The 17338-nt window shown below is 38.7% G+C and overlaps 1 protein-coding gene across 1 annotated transcript; it reads left to right on the forward strand.

Annotated features, from left to right (window-relative positions):
• Positions 1-172: 172 nt before the first annotated feature.
• psen1 (presenilin 1) lies at positions 173-17052 on the forward strand. The gene is made up of 11 exons (XM_042500617.1): positions 173-302; positions 2542-2627; positions 7843-8192; positions 9282-9423; positions 10171-10238; positions 10359-10579; positions 11949-12047; positions 13405-13497; positions 13610-13783; positions 15428-15546; positions 15762-17052. Exons 2-11 carry the CDS (start codon positions 2592-2594, stop codon positions 15915-15917), a joined length of 1458 nt encoding a protein of 485 aa, XP_042356551.1. The 5' UTR covers positions 173-302; positions 2542-2591; the 3' UTR covers positions 15918-17052.
• Positions 17053-17338: the final 286 nt, after the last annotated feature.

A 17338-nucleotide genomic window follows, 5' to 3' on the forward strand; every position in this document is an offset into this window, starting at 1 on the left:
TGCACATGTAGAGTGTATTCAATAATTTATTTATTTCTTTCTGTTTTTTTTTTTTGTTTTTTGCTCTTTTTGTATAATACACTAATCCCTGTATACTGAATCTGTATTATGCTCTTCTGTTTTATTTAAAAAAAAAAAAATAAATAAAAAAAAAAAGTGGGAGCAGGAAGTAGTTTACAGCAGCGGCCGGAAGTTCTGTGTGAAGACAGGAACAACAAAGAGGAGAAAGCGCCCGGGTTTTAAACCTGCTTGAGAACACACCAGAACACAAAATCAAGGAAATTAGCTATCGTCCACAGTAGGTGAGTTAAATGATTTCACACTCGCTTTTCAGGGCCTGTGTTTTGTTGAAGCTGTGTAAGTTTTGTAGCGTTTTAGCCTCGCAGCGCGGCCGCTGCCTGCTCTGCCGTTATGGCATTATTGGCCACCTAGCCGATTTAGCTGCTCGCTAATAAAGAAATAACTCTGTGAGAAATGAAGACAGCGAGATTTTTAATGTTGCCAAACAACACCTTTGTGATAGAGACCAAGTAACGTCAGCAAAAGTCTGATTTTAACGTCACCAGTTCATCAGAAAGAGATTAATTATTATTCACCGGCGTTTAATCAGTAACGTGAACGTTTCGTCTCCACTGCAGCTAACAGTTAATGGTTCAAATCTTACTTTTTTAACGAAATTGATCATTTTTATCCTAATGTGATGATGCCTAATGGTACATCTTTAAATCTGTGAAACCTGGATCGACATCACTTTTCTTGCTGCATATAGATGTCTCTCTATGATATTTTGATACCTGAGTAAATTGGTTTGATTTCTGTCATAAACATGGGAAAAAAGGCAAAGAGCAACTTGGCAAGCAATGTCCCAGAAATTGCAAACACATATTGTAGATTTCGAAAAAAAAAAGCAAAAATGTCCAGTGATATTTAAAATGTAATTACAATTTTTCTTAATTATTTTATTGTTGTGTTTTTATTCTGCTGTCTTGACCAGGACTCCTTTGGAAAATAGATAATTCCTAGTTAAATAAAGGTTAAATGAAAATTATTATATATATAATTTATATATATAGTTAAATAAAGGTTAAATGAAAATTATATATATATATATGTGTGTGTGTGTGTGTGTGTGTGTGTGTGTGTGTGTGTATATGTATATAGATAGATAAATAAATGAAATTTCCTTTAAAAAAATCAGTATTGTTTTTTTATTACATTTTAAGCTAGTTTTCAGGTAATTTTCATGTACTTCTTACTAATTTCATTTTACTTTTTGGGTCATTTCTTCTTAAGTTGCTCTTTGCCCTTTTCTCGTGTCTATGTAGTAGTTATTAAGTAATTAAGCCAGTTTGTCCAGGTTTCAAAGGGTTAAGGCACCAGCATAGTTGCTTGCATATTTATTAAAAAACAACATTTGACATTTTCAAGTCTATATTTTATGTATATTTTGACTCCATATGTGCATCGAAAGTGTTACTGGTCAATTTAATCATTCCCTATTCTTAGGTTTGGAAATTAGCACCAGTCACTGGCCAAATGCTGGTAAAGTATGCAAGTGGCTGCAACATTTGCTTCACTCACTAACTGTGCAGAAGACTTATAACCCTGGTCTCATCTGGCCTTTCATACAATAAATGATGATTATTAATGCTTTGAAAACTGAGCAAAGTTGTTTGATATCTTTTAAAAACACGGGGAGAAGGTAATGAGCAACTTAACAAGACATGGCCCAAAAATTTGCAAAAAAAAGTTTTAAAAAAGGAAAAAAATGGCCCCTCATAAGGGCAGATTTTTGTAATTTTTTTTCTGTAACATCATTTTAAATATAAATTCTCCAATTAAAATTTTAATGTTTTCCCTATTTTTAGAGAAATTTCTAATTTGTTTTCTAACATGAAAAAGAAAGTGCATGTATTATACAGTAAAATTTACAACCTACAAAACCCGAATGCTAACTACTAAATTGTCCCAAGAAAAGTATCCCATCAGTCTGAACAATGGTAATATACGGTAGGTAAGACACCATGAAAAGAGACATTTGGCATGTGGAATAACAGACCCTGGCTGTTTGGGGTGTTCAAGCTTTAACAGTAACAGCCGCCTGAGGCTTTTTTTGAAAACAGACAAATATATGATGTTTTTACAGTTTTATCGGTCTTATCTCATACCTGTGGACCTCCACTTAAAATGAATCACTTCACAGGCAGTGTGGACATTAGGAATAACTACAGCTCGTGGATGTACATTCTGGTTTTTAGGTATCCATGTAAGATACGTTTTATGTTTTAGATACCTCTGCTCTTTTTCGTATCTAATGTCAGTGTGATTTCTTGCAACCACAGGAACACTTTTCACATTAGAAAAGCTCCAGAATAAGATGCTCTCTTTGTGTTTTCACTGTCAAGTCATTTTCAAACTGCAAATTTGCCTTTACAATCTGCACAACATGTGACACCCTAAATTTGATTCAGTGATTTACCTTTAATTTTGCTTGTTTCGTGTGATACAAGCTGATCATCGTCCCCTGCTCTCTTCCATCAGGGCAAAAGAATTTGGGTTGCATGTGAGGACAAGTGTCTGCCGAGCCAACCATGGCGAACAATGCAGGCGATATTGAAAACAATATGGTGAGTATAAAAGAATGTGTTCTAGTTGCTCTCGCGGTATATCTGTATATCTGTCCGTGTTAATGTGTTGGCTAATGATTACCTCACTGTTGTAGTTGTGAAAATTGTGGTTACCGTGTTGAGTCAGTGATAAAAGACTCGTCTGTTTCTGAGTCTGGCTGTGACGCCGCACACTGTGGAGAAGTTTTATAACCGCGGCCACATCCGGCCTTTCATACAATAAATGATGATTATTAACCCTTTGGAAGCTGAGCAAGTTTGTCTGATTTCTTTTAAAAAAACATGGGGAGAAGGCAACAAGCAAAAGACATGGCCCAAAATTAGCAAAAAATTACAAGAAAAAGAAATGAAAATAGGCGCTAAAAAGCTTAAAAAACAAAAAACAGAAAAACAAGCAAGAAAATGATCCCTCATGAGGGCTGTTTTTTAAAATCGTTTGTTTCTGTAACTTAATTTTAAATATAAATTTTGAAATTATAAATTTATTTTTTGGACATTTTTTGCTATATTTTGGACAATTTTCCAATAATCTCCCCCTCTTTTTTAAAATAATTTTTAAGGTCATTTTCTTGTCCCTTTTTACTATTTTTTTTTTTGCAAAGTGTGAGACATTTCTCGTCAAATTGGCGATTGCCTTTTTTCTTCATGTTTTAGAAAGAAATTGATTTAAATTCCTCAGACTTCAAATGGTCAAACAGCTCGTGAAAAGGCTTCTCAGCGCAGCAGAAAGAAGAAAACTAATGTTGATCCAGGTTGTAAAGGATTAATGTTGTGATAAGGAAAGACGTTTGCCTCTGGCATATCTAAATGCCAGCTTGCTGCTTGGCTGTCTGCATTACTGTAAATAAAGGTGTGGCCTAGTTAAGAAGTCAAAGTTCCCTTTTGCTGTCACAGTCACCTTTGCAGCCATAAGCCTTGTTTACCCCATAACAGCCGTGCACGTACATTACAGCAGCATTTTTCTGCCTTAGCAGGCTACAAAACATTTCATTTTTGTCTTTAACGGCATATTATGGTCAGAATAATGTCAGCCAGGTCTTTAATAAGGTCAGACATCTCAGTCAGGCCAAGGTTAGTGTGCTGGAAGTGTCCAACATACGTTGTGATATACCACGAGAGTGGTGATACTCAACTTACGGCCCCCAGGTCAAATCTGGCCTCTGATAGTGTGCCGGGTGGCCCCTCATCCAGTTCACATTCATAATAAAAATATATGATTCACACTGGGATTTCTTTTTTGTACTTTTAATATAACTAAGGCCCTGGAGTACATAGCAGTATCAAAACAGCCAGTGGAGGATCCCCTGCACCCCTGACAGAGGTGCTGGCGAGGCCCCTATAATGTCCTGAAAGCCTAAAAACATCACAATGCCATTTGTGATGGCCAGTTACACTCTGTGTATGTGTATGTGCGTTATATGGTTTGCTGAATGGTTGTTTTAATTGTGCTTTTTATGTCACTGTTTAATGTTTTCTTTGTTTTATGTGAAGAACACTGAGTTTACCTGCGTGTGAAATGTGATATACAAATCAAAATTGCCTTGCCTCACATCCTAGAAATGTCAGAAAAACATGGAAACATCCTAAAATCCTAGAAATTTCCAAAAATCATAGAAACATCCTAAAATCATGGAAACATTTTAAAGTCATCGAAACATCCTAAAACCCTAAAAATGTCAGAAAATGCTAGAAACATCAGAAAATTTGAGAAATGTCCTTAAATATTAGAAATGTCACAAAATCCGAGAAATGTCCTTAAATCTTAGAAATGTCACAAAATCCTAGAAACGTCTTAACGCTATAAAAACCTAGAAATGCCATAAAATTCTAGAAATTTCCTAAAATCATAGAAATATCCCAAAATCATGGAAACATTCTGAAGTCACAGAAATGTCCTAAAATCCTGGAATCAAAATAAAATCGTAGAAGCCTCCAAAAATCTTACAATTGTCCTAAAATCTTAGAAATGCCATAAAATGCGAGAAACATCATAAAATCTGAGAAACATCTTTAAATCTGAGAAATGTCATAAAATCCTTGAAACATCTTTAAACCAGAGAAACTTTATGAAATCCTCGAAATTCCATAAAATTCTAGAAATGTCATAAAATCCCAGAAAACGACCTGATGTTCGGGGCCACTGCACCTGGCCCCTGGCCCCTGGCCCCTGGCATTTTTTAAGAGAAGGCCTGAAGCAAAGCGAGTTGAGCGTCGCTGCATTGGAGTCTTCCAGCCCCGCAGTGTAACAGGCTAACAGCAGAGTGGCCTGTTTGTCTCGTGTCCTTGGGCCCGGCGTTGGCCTTATTCCCAGGACTGAGACACAATGTGGTGCACCGCACAGTGAGGTCATTTTGTACAGTTTGGGCGCTGAGGCCGCGTTCCCTGTTCAGTCTCCAGAGATGCCTCCTGTCTTCATTTCTGTGTACCTGGTGAGATTGCTTCATGTCTGGGCCGCCGCATGTCTTGACTCGCCTGGCAGCCCGGCAGTTTTGGTTCTCACAGTCTCGTTTATTTGCCTTTTAATTTAGTCCTGATGGGACGGATCCACCGCGGAGCGAGAGGGAGCGCGGTGTTATCTTTGGAGGAACTGGTGGAGTGGGTGTAAATGTTCCAGTTAAGGTCTGAAAAGGAAACATGGATGGCCTGATAACACTATGCTGTGGTGTTTTTGCAAGATCTGGGCATCTTTGCCAATAAAAACACACGAAAGGCTTAATTTAAGAGTGTTTTTATCTGATAAAAAGACAGTCTTGTTGACTCAGAGCTGTAGATGAAGACAGATTTATTTATCAAGCGAATTCTGGGGTCAGACTTTTATAGACAAGATAGAAATAAAGATTTAAGGGACCAACTGTAAACCAAAATGTTTGCTTTAAGTCTGACTATTTTCACAAAGCAAGCACCGCAAGCACTGCTGCTCACACGCAGTTTACAAACTGTGGCAGCGTCATGTTTCACAAAGGGTTGCTGATTTCTAAATTAAGTATAGCTTTTGTTTTGAGTTGGGAAACTTGTCTAAATAAGAGAAACAAGAAGTGGATTGTGTTGCAAGTCACAGCTCACAATTTTGAAATATCGGTGAAACTGGTTCCTGGCCAGGGACCTTTTGTGCACGTCATTTCTCATCTCACCAACAGTTTACTGTTATCCTCATATTCGAGCTGGGCAACATGAGCTGAACGTTATACTGAGATATTTTTAGGCTATATCTCGATATAGGATACATATCTCGATATTTTTAAACTCTCCACAAAAGCACTTCATTAATGCGAGAACTAGGAGACAAAATCAAATATTACATTATCTAACCAAATTTCCTCTTTAATGTGACAATATTGTAGGAATGACTGTTTGTACTTTGAAAAATATATGAACACATTTTCATTTTTGATCAATAATCATGAGTAATGTAGATAATATAATGACTAAGTTGGTAAAGGTGAGTATCAAAACAAGCAGAACTGTCTAATAAGTTGAAAAAGGTACATCACCTGTAATGCAACCTCAGAAATAATGAAAAAAACAACATTTATTCCATATCACCATACAACAATATCCAATGTCCACGAAGATATATGGACTCATATCTCGATACAATAATAATAATAATAATAATACCTTTTATTTATAGATGGTTTTCACGAAACTCAATGACACTTTACAGAAGTCAAAAAAATCATAAAATATATAATACATAATAAAAAAAATACACAATATTACAATTCAATATCTTTATATTTCCCAGACCTACTTCATGTAAAAGTATTAAATGCCCTCAACCACAAAAAAGGGATTATTGTAGTGGCATTAGGGATTTACCATTTTTTTTTCTCAAATGTCTGTCGTCATATTTTATGACATCATCACCCTCCCCCAAAATTAAAAAAGATCAGATTAAATGAGTTACAAGTGAGTTTATTCCTTTTTTTCACTAAATCAACTTTTACGTCAAAAAATGTCATTTATGGGGCTGTTAGATTGTTGCTAGTCCACCGGATTAATACCAGTGCAAGCCTGCCTTGCCGTAAAAATGTTGGGGTTTTTTTAAGATTATTTTTGGGCTTTTTTGCCTTTATTCAGACAGGACAGCTCAGGCATAAAAGGGGGAGAGAGAGGGGATGACGTGCAGCAAAGGGCTGAGGCTGGAATCGAACCCGCGGCCGCTGCGGCCAGGATGTGGCCAAACGACTCAAACAAACAGAGAGTGAAGCAGAGTATTCTGTTCAACAAATACAAGTTGTGAATTTCTGAAATTATTGCATCTATCGATCAATAAAGATGGACTTCTGGACTTCACAACAGTTACAGGAAATGTTTGGATCACACGAGTCGGAAACGGACCTAAGGAGCCACCACTGGAATCCAATTTAACAAACAAGTTAATACTAATTATATTAGTGTCGCCTAATCTTTCTCTGCATCTGTGCAGAAATACTGGGTCTAAACAGAATCAGGAGACATGAAAAATAAAATGCTGCGCAGCATTTAAATTTTGATTTGGAATTCAAATGTCAAAGTAATGAATGAAGCGGGGAACTATTCGGTACTCTCCTATCAGATGTTTCTTTTATGAGATAGTTCTCATTGGGGAGTGCCAGGAAACATGGAGAGAAAGTGGGAGTGACAACACGATTAAACCAGCGTCACAGTTGCTTTGTACACTGTATTGTACTGCATGTTGCAGATCATATCCCCCTCAGGATATCCCATAATGAATATAATTTATCTCTTGATGTGGGTGTATTAGACCACACCTAGATGGAGTATTTCATCAACAGAGATATTCTTGTAGACTCTGAAAAGTTGTGTTTTCTGCACTCATTCTGCCATTTTATCTTATTTTAGAATTTTTATTTCTTTTACCTTCTTAATTTATGTTTTTTTTTTATATATAAATGTCCTTTTATTTGTGGTTTTATTGCTTTAATATCGTATTTTATTTTGACACTTGCATTATTTGTCCTCTGGTTTTAACTCTACTCTAGTTTCATTTGCTTGTGTTCGGTAAGACTGTTTGGCTTTCTGTTGTTGTATCGCCGTCTGTGTCCCATTTATGCTTTGCTTTGTTTGTCGAAGTACTTTGCAAAGTTTTTTGTGGTGCTATATGAATAAAGTTGTTATTTATCATTACTATCTGCATGTGTTGCACTTTTCTTTGCTATGCTATTTAATCCCAACTCAAGCATCACAAATTCCCCATTCTTCTCCCATTCAGGACCAACAGGAGACCAACGTGGCCTCTGAACCCCCCCAGCAGCCACAGGAGGCTCCGGTGACCAGGGCACGGTCCAGAGGAGGCTCAGGAGCTGGAGGTGGAGGAGGTGATGGAGGAGGAGGAGGAGGCGGCGGCGGCAATGGCAGTGGACCAGAGCAGAACGGACAGCCCCCCGCTGCCCGGCCTCCACGTGTGGTGGAGACTGAGGAGGACGAGGACGAAGAGCTTACCTTGAAATACGGGGCCAAGAACGTCATCATGCTGTTCGTTCCTGTGACTCTCTGCATGGTGGTTGTCGTGGCGACCATAAAGTCCGTCAGCTTCTACACGCAGAATGACGGGCAGAGATTGTGAGTGTCATAGCACGATCCGAAGCTCAGTTAGTCTGGTGTTTGAATGAATTGCAATTTGACTGCAGCGCCACTAGGCGGCGTTAAAGTAATATATATCACACCTACATAGTTTGAATACCTACACAGCACTGTAATTGCGTAAGATCATCACAGCAGAGTCTGAATCTGGCTCAAGGCGCTTAAACATAACATCAATATCTCAAGCTTATATCCAGAGTAGTTAAAAGCTTTAACATGTGGATCAACATCAGTTTTCTTGTGTTGCATTCAGATGCGTTTTACTAGCATTTAAACCTCTGACACCTGAGAGAATTGGTTTGATTTCTTTCAAAAACACAGGATAAAAACATAATAATAATGATAAAAAAAATAGTAATAATAACTTTACTTGTATAGCACTTTTCGAAACAGTTACAAAGTGCTTCACAAATTGCGTAAAAAAAAAAAAAAAGAAATATACAGTTCCAGTAAATAAAACAATGTTAAGATCTAGGATAAAAGTGTGCACTGGGGTAAAACAGAACAAAAGGAAATGAAACACACAATTTATATATCACAAATCAGTAATTAAAAGGAAAAGCTTTCTTATCAAAATATGTCTCAAGCAATAATTTTTTTAAATAATGAGCAACGTGGCCAAAAATGCAAGGCAATCTGCAAAAAAAAAGTTAAAAAATGATCAAGAAATTATCTAAAAATAGATTAGGGTTAGTGTAGGGGAATTATTAGATACTATCAAAAATTTTGGGGGAAATTTCCAAAAAACTATATGTATAATTTCATTATTTCTGTATTTAAAATTATGTTTAAAAAAAAAAGAAAAAAGGACATTTTTTAGCACTTTCTCAAGGTCATTTTCTTTTTTCTCTCTCTTATTTTGAGGTAATTTTCTTAAAAAATTTTACAAATTTCTTGCAAACTTATGGCCAGTTGCTTGTCAACTTCTTCCAATGTTTTGGAAAGGGCTAAACCTCCCGAAAAAGCATAGAGATGTAATTAAAACTACAGTATTTTCTTTATTGTATTGATTATGTATTCTATTCTTTGCTGTTAGACTGAGATTTGTCTTTGTAACGTCACTTCCAGGATCTACACTCCGTTTCCTGAAGACACAGACACAGTCGGACAGAGAGCTCTCAACTCCATCCTGAACGCCACCATCATGATCACTGTGATTATCGTTATGACTTTGGTGCTGGTGCTGTTATACAAGTACCGCTGCTACAAGGTAAAGCCTGTCACATTACACACACTGTAGTTCAGCTCAGTCCAAAGATGCACTCTGTTTGTCTGTCTCACTGGCTGCTGTCAGATCATCAGATAATCTGCAATAATAAAATGCTGTGGCTGTCAAACACTCAGTTGTTAGAGTCAAAGTCTTTCACTATTTACATGATTGTTCGGCACTTGAATCAGTGGTATTGGGCGCTATTAATAGCCACCTCTGTGCATACTATTCGCGCGCAATGACAGGTGTTTTGTTGGAAAACCCTGCAGGAGCGAGACAGTCTGTAAAACTGCTCCAGTTGGAGCGGGCTGTTGGACATGTCCATGCTGGAGCGGACTGTCGGACATGTCCACGCGCTAGAGTGAACTGTTGGACATGTCCACCTAGGAACGGGCTGTTGCACATTTCCACGCTGTAGGGGGCTGCCGGAAATGTCCGTGTGCTGGAGCAGGCTGTTGGAGATGTCCGCACTGGAGTAGACTGTGGGACATGTCTGCGCTGGAGCAGGCTGTCAGACATGTCCGTGCTGGAGCGGGCTGTCGGCACCGGCCGGTGCTCGGGCCATAATAATAAATAAAAATAAAAAGCCTCTATTAGATGAGTGTAGGTGTTGAAATAAGTTTTACTCTGATATTTAATGATTTAAACCTCAAACCCCAGACATGTAGGGATGTACTTGCAACATGTACTTGCAAGCACCAATGTGTTGAAACATAAAATCCCAAAAACTGATTTTTGTCTTCACAGGTGATCCAAGGCTGGCTCTTCCTCTCCTCCCTCCTCCTGCTGTTCTTCTTCTCCTACATCTACCTCAAGTGAGCCCTCAGCATTTAACTCATTTCCAGGTTCTCTCACATCCTCATAAATGTCAAGATGTCTACGTCTTTACGATGACAGATGAAGTCTTTCTGTCGTGTCTCTGCTCCGTCTAACAGGGAGGTTTTCAAGACCTACAACGTGGCCATGGACTACTTCACGCTGGCGATCATAATCTGGAATTTCGGAGTGGTGGGCATGATGTGTATTCACTGGAAAGGACCGCTGCGGCTCCAGCAGGCCTACCTCATCATGATCAGCGCCCTCATGGCCCTGGTTTTCATCAAGTACCTGCCAGAGTGGACCGCCTGGCTCATATTAGCCGTTATATCTGTCTACGGTAAATCCTCTCTTTGTGCACCAATGATCAGTCATCTGGTTTCTTTTAGTTCTTCTGGGAAAATTTAAAATGTGTAATCTAGCTTTGGGGAGAAAATGGATTTGGAAACCAGTGCTAAATTTACTAACATACTAAATAACACTCATTATTATTGTGAGGAATTCTTTTTCTTTCCAGCTGTGTGTATGAAACAAGTGTTGATTAATGGCATAATTGGTGTGCGAAAAGGAAAGATGTGACCTGAAACATGAACACTTTTAGGAAATGAGGCGTGAAAGACAAATCTGTGAGAAAAGAAAGTCTGGGGCAGAAAAAAATGTAACTAAAGACTGCCAACGTACCCAAAAAATAGCAGTTTATTTTCTATAAGCTGATTTCTTGGTGATAGGTAAAGATGGTTAGAGGTCTCTACGGGTCTACATACATATATTGGCGGACCAAAACTTGAAGGAAGAACCTGCCAAAAGGGAATTTTTCTTTTAATATATATAGATAAAACAAAATATGCAGTACAAAAGGTAATAACTGACTCAGGATCTCAGGTCTCTCCTCTCTTGGACATACCTTGTGTCAGTTCTTGATCGTGTCCAGAGTGAATTTTCCAGGTTCATTCGTGTTCGGGTTTGTCTTTTTGAGGTGGTTGCTCAAATTGTCAAAACACTGGGGACAAAAATTGTAGATTATTTTTGAATTTTCTCTTGACACATCAGAAATGGGTTCAGATACTGTATATTATGTATCAGTCACAAAGATGGGTAGATGTTTGTCTGCTGAGGAATAGTAAATAATTTAATATACTTGCCGAAAATTACTTAACTCATCAATATGAAAGATGTTAAGTTTACAGGGGTTCAGATGCTGCCATGGCGTGTGAATGCAGCCCAATCAACAGCTTGTTTTGTCCGAAAGCCAGCGCACACAGGCCATCAGGGACAAAGTTTTTCCAGCATATTCAAATTATGTTTCATTACCAAGAGTTTCTAGTTTGAGGCAGTGACATGTTTTTGTTCCTTTTCCAAGACGAAATATTTAACTGGTAACTGGAGTTCAGTGGAAATAGAAATGAGATCGCGCTGATTCACGGACAGATTTATGCTTAGAAATACAATACAGTTATATTATTGTATGTTTGAGTAAAACCTTTAAAGGACAAAGACGACATTTGGGACTGGCATTTATGCTGTTATATACTGTTATTATTCTGTATTTTACAGAGTGACTAAACCTGCAGAGCGTCTCTCTTTTTCAGTGAAATCTCTGCCTCTTGTTATCACAGATGTCATGTCAGGGTGCTGTTTTTGTTTTCCTCTCACAGAGCTTTCTGTTTGGTGGCTAACGTCACTTGTCTGGCCTCTTTCTTCTTTCACAGATCTGTTAGCGGTGCTCTGTCCCAAAGGGCCCCTGAGGATCCTGGTGGAGACGGCTCAGGAGAGGAACGAGCCCATCTTTCCCGCTCTCATTTACTCCTGTAAGACAGACACTGATTAGAGATATATTGATTGAAGTAGACCAGAAGTGCGCCAATAAAACAACACTTTTTAAGTAAACATACAAAAGCTTAAACAGTTTTCCCATTAAACTACCACTTCAACATCTTTCAGCACTAAACAGCTCTCCTTTGCACTGACATCTCCACTTCTTATAGCATTTTCACTTAAAATAACTTCAATCTCTGTCAGCGTTTTGACTTCAAATGACACTTCAGTTCCGTTCAGCACTTGCAGATCAAACACAGTTTCAACTACTGTCAGCAATTTAGCAGTTCAGAGCTTTTCATTAAACTGCCACTTTAACTTTCTGTGCTAAAAAAGTGCTTTCACAGCGTCTGGTTAGAAATCAGCTGACTCTTTAAATCCCTCAAATCCAGGACAAATGTCTCTGCAGTAGTCACAGGTATTTATCCAGCTCCGATCTGCAGTGATAAAGATACCACGCCCTGGCAGACAATGTGCTAATTTTTGCCCCTTTGCTGGCTTGATGCAATGACATGCAGCCACAAAATAACATTCATCTCCCTCCAAGCAGCACTCAGTATTGTTTTAAAACTTAGAGAAACTGAAACTAAATAAGTAAGACATATCAAAAAGCTGCTTTTATGTGTTTACTTACCTGGTTTTAGGCTGTCTGTGACGTTGGACATAACGTACCAGAGAAAAAAACAGAAGTGCACCTGCAGATCTGGCAGTCTATCACTTTTTAAAAGGGTTTCCAGCATCTGAGCAAACCTTATACGTGTGCTAATTTGTGTGTAAAAAGGACATTAGTGACTCCTCGACCCATGAGCACGAACACCTCAACTGACACTTAATCCTCTTTCAGTACTTTCACTTATATTGACACTTTAACTCCTTTCAGTGCTCACAGATTTACTAAAATATAAACTTTTTTCATCCCTTTAACTGCCTGTCCATAATTTTTGGTGCTTCCATGAAACTGCCACTTCAGTTTTTTACAGTATTTCAACTGAAAGCAGTTCAGTGCATAAAAATACACATCAAAAGCCTCAAATAATCAGCTGTATTAAGACATGTAGGCTGTGTCATTTGTTTGAACTGAAAAAGTTTGAATAAGTTGAAGTGGCAGCAGAATCGGAGGCACTGAAAGGAGTTGAAGTGGCATTTAAATTTCAGTGGAGACACGGACACTTAATGCTGTAAAGCCCTTTGAGTCTAATTGTGATTTTTGACAATGGGTTTTATAGATTAAATTGACTTAAAAATTGATTTCATTGACTTTTTATCTGAAAATTTGGCTATCAGTTTTCTGTTTTTTTCCTGCTTGTAACACAAACACTGACACCTTCAATATTTTGACTTCTTCCAAAGCTACGATGGTGTGGCTGGTCAACATGGCCGACACTGACAGGCCAAAAAGGAACTCAACAGAAGCGGCGTCCCCCCAACAAGAGGCTCCAGAAGGTGAGCAGATGTCAGCGTTTGGTCAAAGTGACTGAGGGGTTTTTAATCTGGTTCTGGGTTTGTAATCTTTCAGTCAGTGTTGTTTAGTCTGACTTGCATCGCCTGTCTGCAGCTGTGGCGTCCCCGGCTCCCTCCACTCTGTCTCAGGACGACGGCGGCTTCACCCCCTCCTGGGTCAACCAGCAGGAGCACCAGCTGGGACCGCTCCAGTCCACCGAGGCGACCCGACGGGAGATCCAGGAGATGCCGTCTGCTCGTCCTCCTGTCGATGACGACGATGAGGAGAGTGAGTACTCAGAAACTGATATTTAGAGTATTTAAGATTCATTTTAGTAACTCATTAAAGTTACTGTTGTCAGGGAAGCTTTAATGTCTGCATAAACAAAACTGCTTAAATATTTTGAAGTTCTGGCAGATGAAGAGGCATCTCATCGCCTCAGTTTATTTATTATTTATTGATCAGTTGGTTGGGTCTTTCATTAAGCTTAAGTTCAGTCACGTCTCTCTTACAGCCACTCATTAAAGTGATGAATAATGATCAGCTTTTATTATTTTTCTGAAGGCTTAGCACAGATCAATGGCTTTTATCGTAAAATAAGCCATTTAGTTTCACTTGAGTTATATTTATACAGTTTCATCTAAAGTAGATTAATGAAGGAATCATGTAAAATATCTTAATAGAAATGTATTCAGTTGCAGCATTTCTTAAACCTGCCTTAATTGATTTTTTGCACCACTTAAGGTGCAGCACTGAACACAGAACTGACATATTCCCTCTAACTGTGGTGCAGAAGAGCTGTAGATACATATTTGTATGCATTTCTAGATGTTTAATAACTTTTATTAAAATGCTTCTCATACTCCAAAAGCTGTTATAGTCCTTCCTGTAGATCCCATAGTAGTCTTAAAAAAATGGAAAAATACATAACTATGAGCATGTGAGTTTTCCTTCACTATATTATCAATGGTTTGTGAAAATAAAAATAAAATCAGGCCTATGGGATGTTACAGGCATCCAGTGTTTCAATCAACATCATGACTTTGACATCACTTTTAAAAACAAACATGACTATTGACAAGTAGAACACAAATACAAGTTACCTGCATGAAAACTGTATCCAGTTAGTTCAAGAGGTTTTTAAGTAGTGACGTCAAAACCTAAAATTGTTACAGTGGCCCCTGGTATCCCTTATTCAACCTTGTATTTTGTGAGACACAATTTGCCACAAAATCATTGAAGAGACATGGAATTTTTTTGGTAAAAATGTGTATGAACCCTAGATAAAACCTCATTTTGTCTTGCAGCGTAAAGTAGAGATAGTAAATGAATTGCTTAGAGGGAGATTTTTATATAGTAGTGTTAATTATTTAGCCGTGGTGCACAAGTGATGTATATGTGTGAATTATAGCAGCTTTTATCTGAAGTTTGTAGTTTGTTTTTATTGTCTAAATGAAAACGTCTGTCTGTCTGTCCCTCTACACGTCTCTTTATACAGTAGAAATTGTGCATTATTATCAGTATCATTTGCTCCGTTTTGATGGTTTAAGATTTACCACCCAGGCTTAATACGAAGCCGAGCTCTATAATTCAAAGTCATCTTTCAGTCCCCTCTTTTCTCCAAACACATAAAACATTTTGGGAATGTTTTTATGCGTTCCCTTTTTTGTGAAATTAGTGCGTATTCGAATGTGACTTGCATGTTTGGCCGCAGACTGTTTTTAGCAAATTAGGAAGCGATTATTCATGGCAATTGCTAGGTTTCGTGTCCGCACTATTCGGGGGCCCCGCTCTTTAAACTTACAGCGGGTAAATATGGGGTCGGAGCTCTTGTTTGTACAGTAATTACAGTTGAGAGAGGATTTCTGTGGGGGTGGGCGGGAGCGTTTGAATTGCCTCCGCCCTGAATGTGGTGTCCTCCTGTGTTCTCAGGGGGCGTCAAACTGGGACTGGGAGACTTCATCTTCTACAGCATGCTGGTGGGAAAGGCCTCGGCCACAGCCAGCGGTGACTGGAACACCACGCTCGCCTGCTTCGTAGCCATCCTCATTGTGAGTGACCGCAGCTGCTTATTTTGGTGTCGGGCCCGAGTCACCGCAGACCTCATCTCTGTCTCTCAGCGCAGTGTCCAACCCCACTTTGCCAGAACCACTTGATTGTATAAGAGGCAGTGTTCCTTCCTCTCTGGGCTGATTTTGTTTGGTACACAATGTTTCGATGAGCTATTTCCTCCGTGTTTTATTTTGTCTTGTCTCTGCCCCCGCAGGGCTTGTGTCTGACCCTGCTCCTCCTCGCCATCTTCAAGAAAGCACTCCCCGCTCTGCCCATCTCCATTTTTTTCGGCCTGGTCTTCTACTTCGCCACAGACAACTTGGTGCAGCCCTTCATGGACAAGCTGGCGCTACACCAGTTCTACATTTAGCAGGACGCTGCCCTGATAACCCTCACCCACATAGCCCTCCGGCCAACAACACGAGAGCGGTCCCCTCACAGCCGCGGGAACAAAAGGGCGATGCAGGGGCCCCTCCCGCCCCCACGTCCCCTCATAAGAACTCATGATGACGGGACACAAGTTGTTTTTGTTCTGCCTTTCTTTCCGGCGCCAAGGGAGGGTATTCCCCACTCCTCTTATATATTTTATTTTTAGTTTTAAACCAAGAAGTGACATTTCTCGCTCGACTTGGGATCATCTTCTCACCAGTCTCAGGCTCGATCCAAACTAGGAGAAGTTAGTGGGAATATTTAATTTATCCAGGGAGGCTTCTCAGCAGCGTCCCTGCTTCGCATCCACACACATTCATAACTGGGAGCTTCCCAATACAACCAGTCCTCCACAGTAGGTGCCTTGCTCAGGGACACCTTGGCGGTAGCTGTTGAGCGAAGGGAGTCAGTTTCATCAGATCTCCCTTCAGACTTTGATCAAACATTTTCATTTTTACGACATCTGAGCCCTTTGCAAACTAAACCCAACGTTGAAAAGCCTTCATCTAACTAACAGACACTCTGATGATATTGATAATAGATTGGTAAATGTGTTTGATTGTGTACGAGCTGTCAGTCACCAGATGTGCTTTCCTCACCGCTGTTCAGAATGATTTCGTTTTCCCACTTGAGACACAAAAAAAAATTCAAAGCTCTGAAGCTGGAGCGACTCATGCCCTGGAAGATTTACACTTTTTGAATCTTTCTCACATGACAAAGAAAATTTAATGTCTCTAGAGTTAAAATATATGAGTATAATTATTGCACTCACTTGTTTTCCTGCCCTTAAAGGAGGAGTTCAGTTTTTTTCAGGGTTGTCAGAGATTTTTTTTTCATAGTCAGTGGATTACATGCAGCGGGTAACATGACGTGAAAGTTTTGGAAAAGTCATGGAATTGTTGTCAAGGACCATATTTGAAAATCCAACAATAATTTCTGTTTTTTCATTTTCAGTTGATGATGAATGATTTAATTGCTTGATATAACGTGCTTTGGAAGGCATGTATAAAAAAATCACCAATTTAAAAAAAAAAACAACAAAACAAAAACAAAAATCAAATCAAACATTTTAAAGGGGGGAAAAAGGCCAACTTAAAAAAGAACGCCTCCCAAAAATGTTTATGATTTTTTTTCTTTAAAAATCAGCAGATGAAACATGGCCACTTTTTTTTTTTTAAATGCATTTCAGACTTTACATTTTTAAAGAAAATAAATTGCCATTTTTTTCTTTAAAAATAAATAAATAAAGGGAAAAAATGCCAGAATCTTCTTTAAAAATGGCCAAAAACATTTTTTTAAAAAGACAACAAGTATCAGTAGTATTTCAGAGAATATAACATCTTCAAAATTTGCCTCAGTCAT

The sequence above is a fragment of the Plectropomus leopardus genome, chromosome 14, assembly GCF_008729295.1.
Source record: "Plectropomus leopardus isolate mb chromosome 14, YSFRI_Pleo_2.0, whole genome shotgun sequence".
NCBI classification, from domain to species: Eukaryota; Metazoa; Chordata; class Actinopteri; order Perciformes; family Serranidae; genus Plectropomus; species Plectropomus leopardus.

What these genes read in the sequence shown, in the direction of transcription:
- psen1 (XM_042500617.1), top strand. Translation starts at nt 2,592, where the DNA reads ATGGCGAACAATGCAGGCGATATTGAAAACAATATG. An exon ending in GCGATATTGAAAACAATATG is followed by an intron (nt 2,628 to 7,842) that starts GTGAGTATAAAA and finishes TCTCCCATTCAG; the next exon opens with GACCAACAGGAGACCAACGT. An exon ending in AGCCGTTATATCTGTCTACG is followed by an intron (nt 10,580 to 11,948) that starts GTAAATCCTCTC and finishes CTTCTTTCACAG; the next exon opens with ATCTGTTAGCGGTGCTCTGT.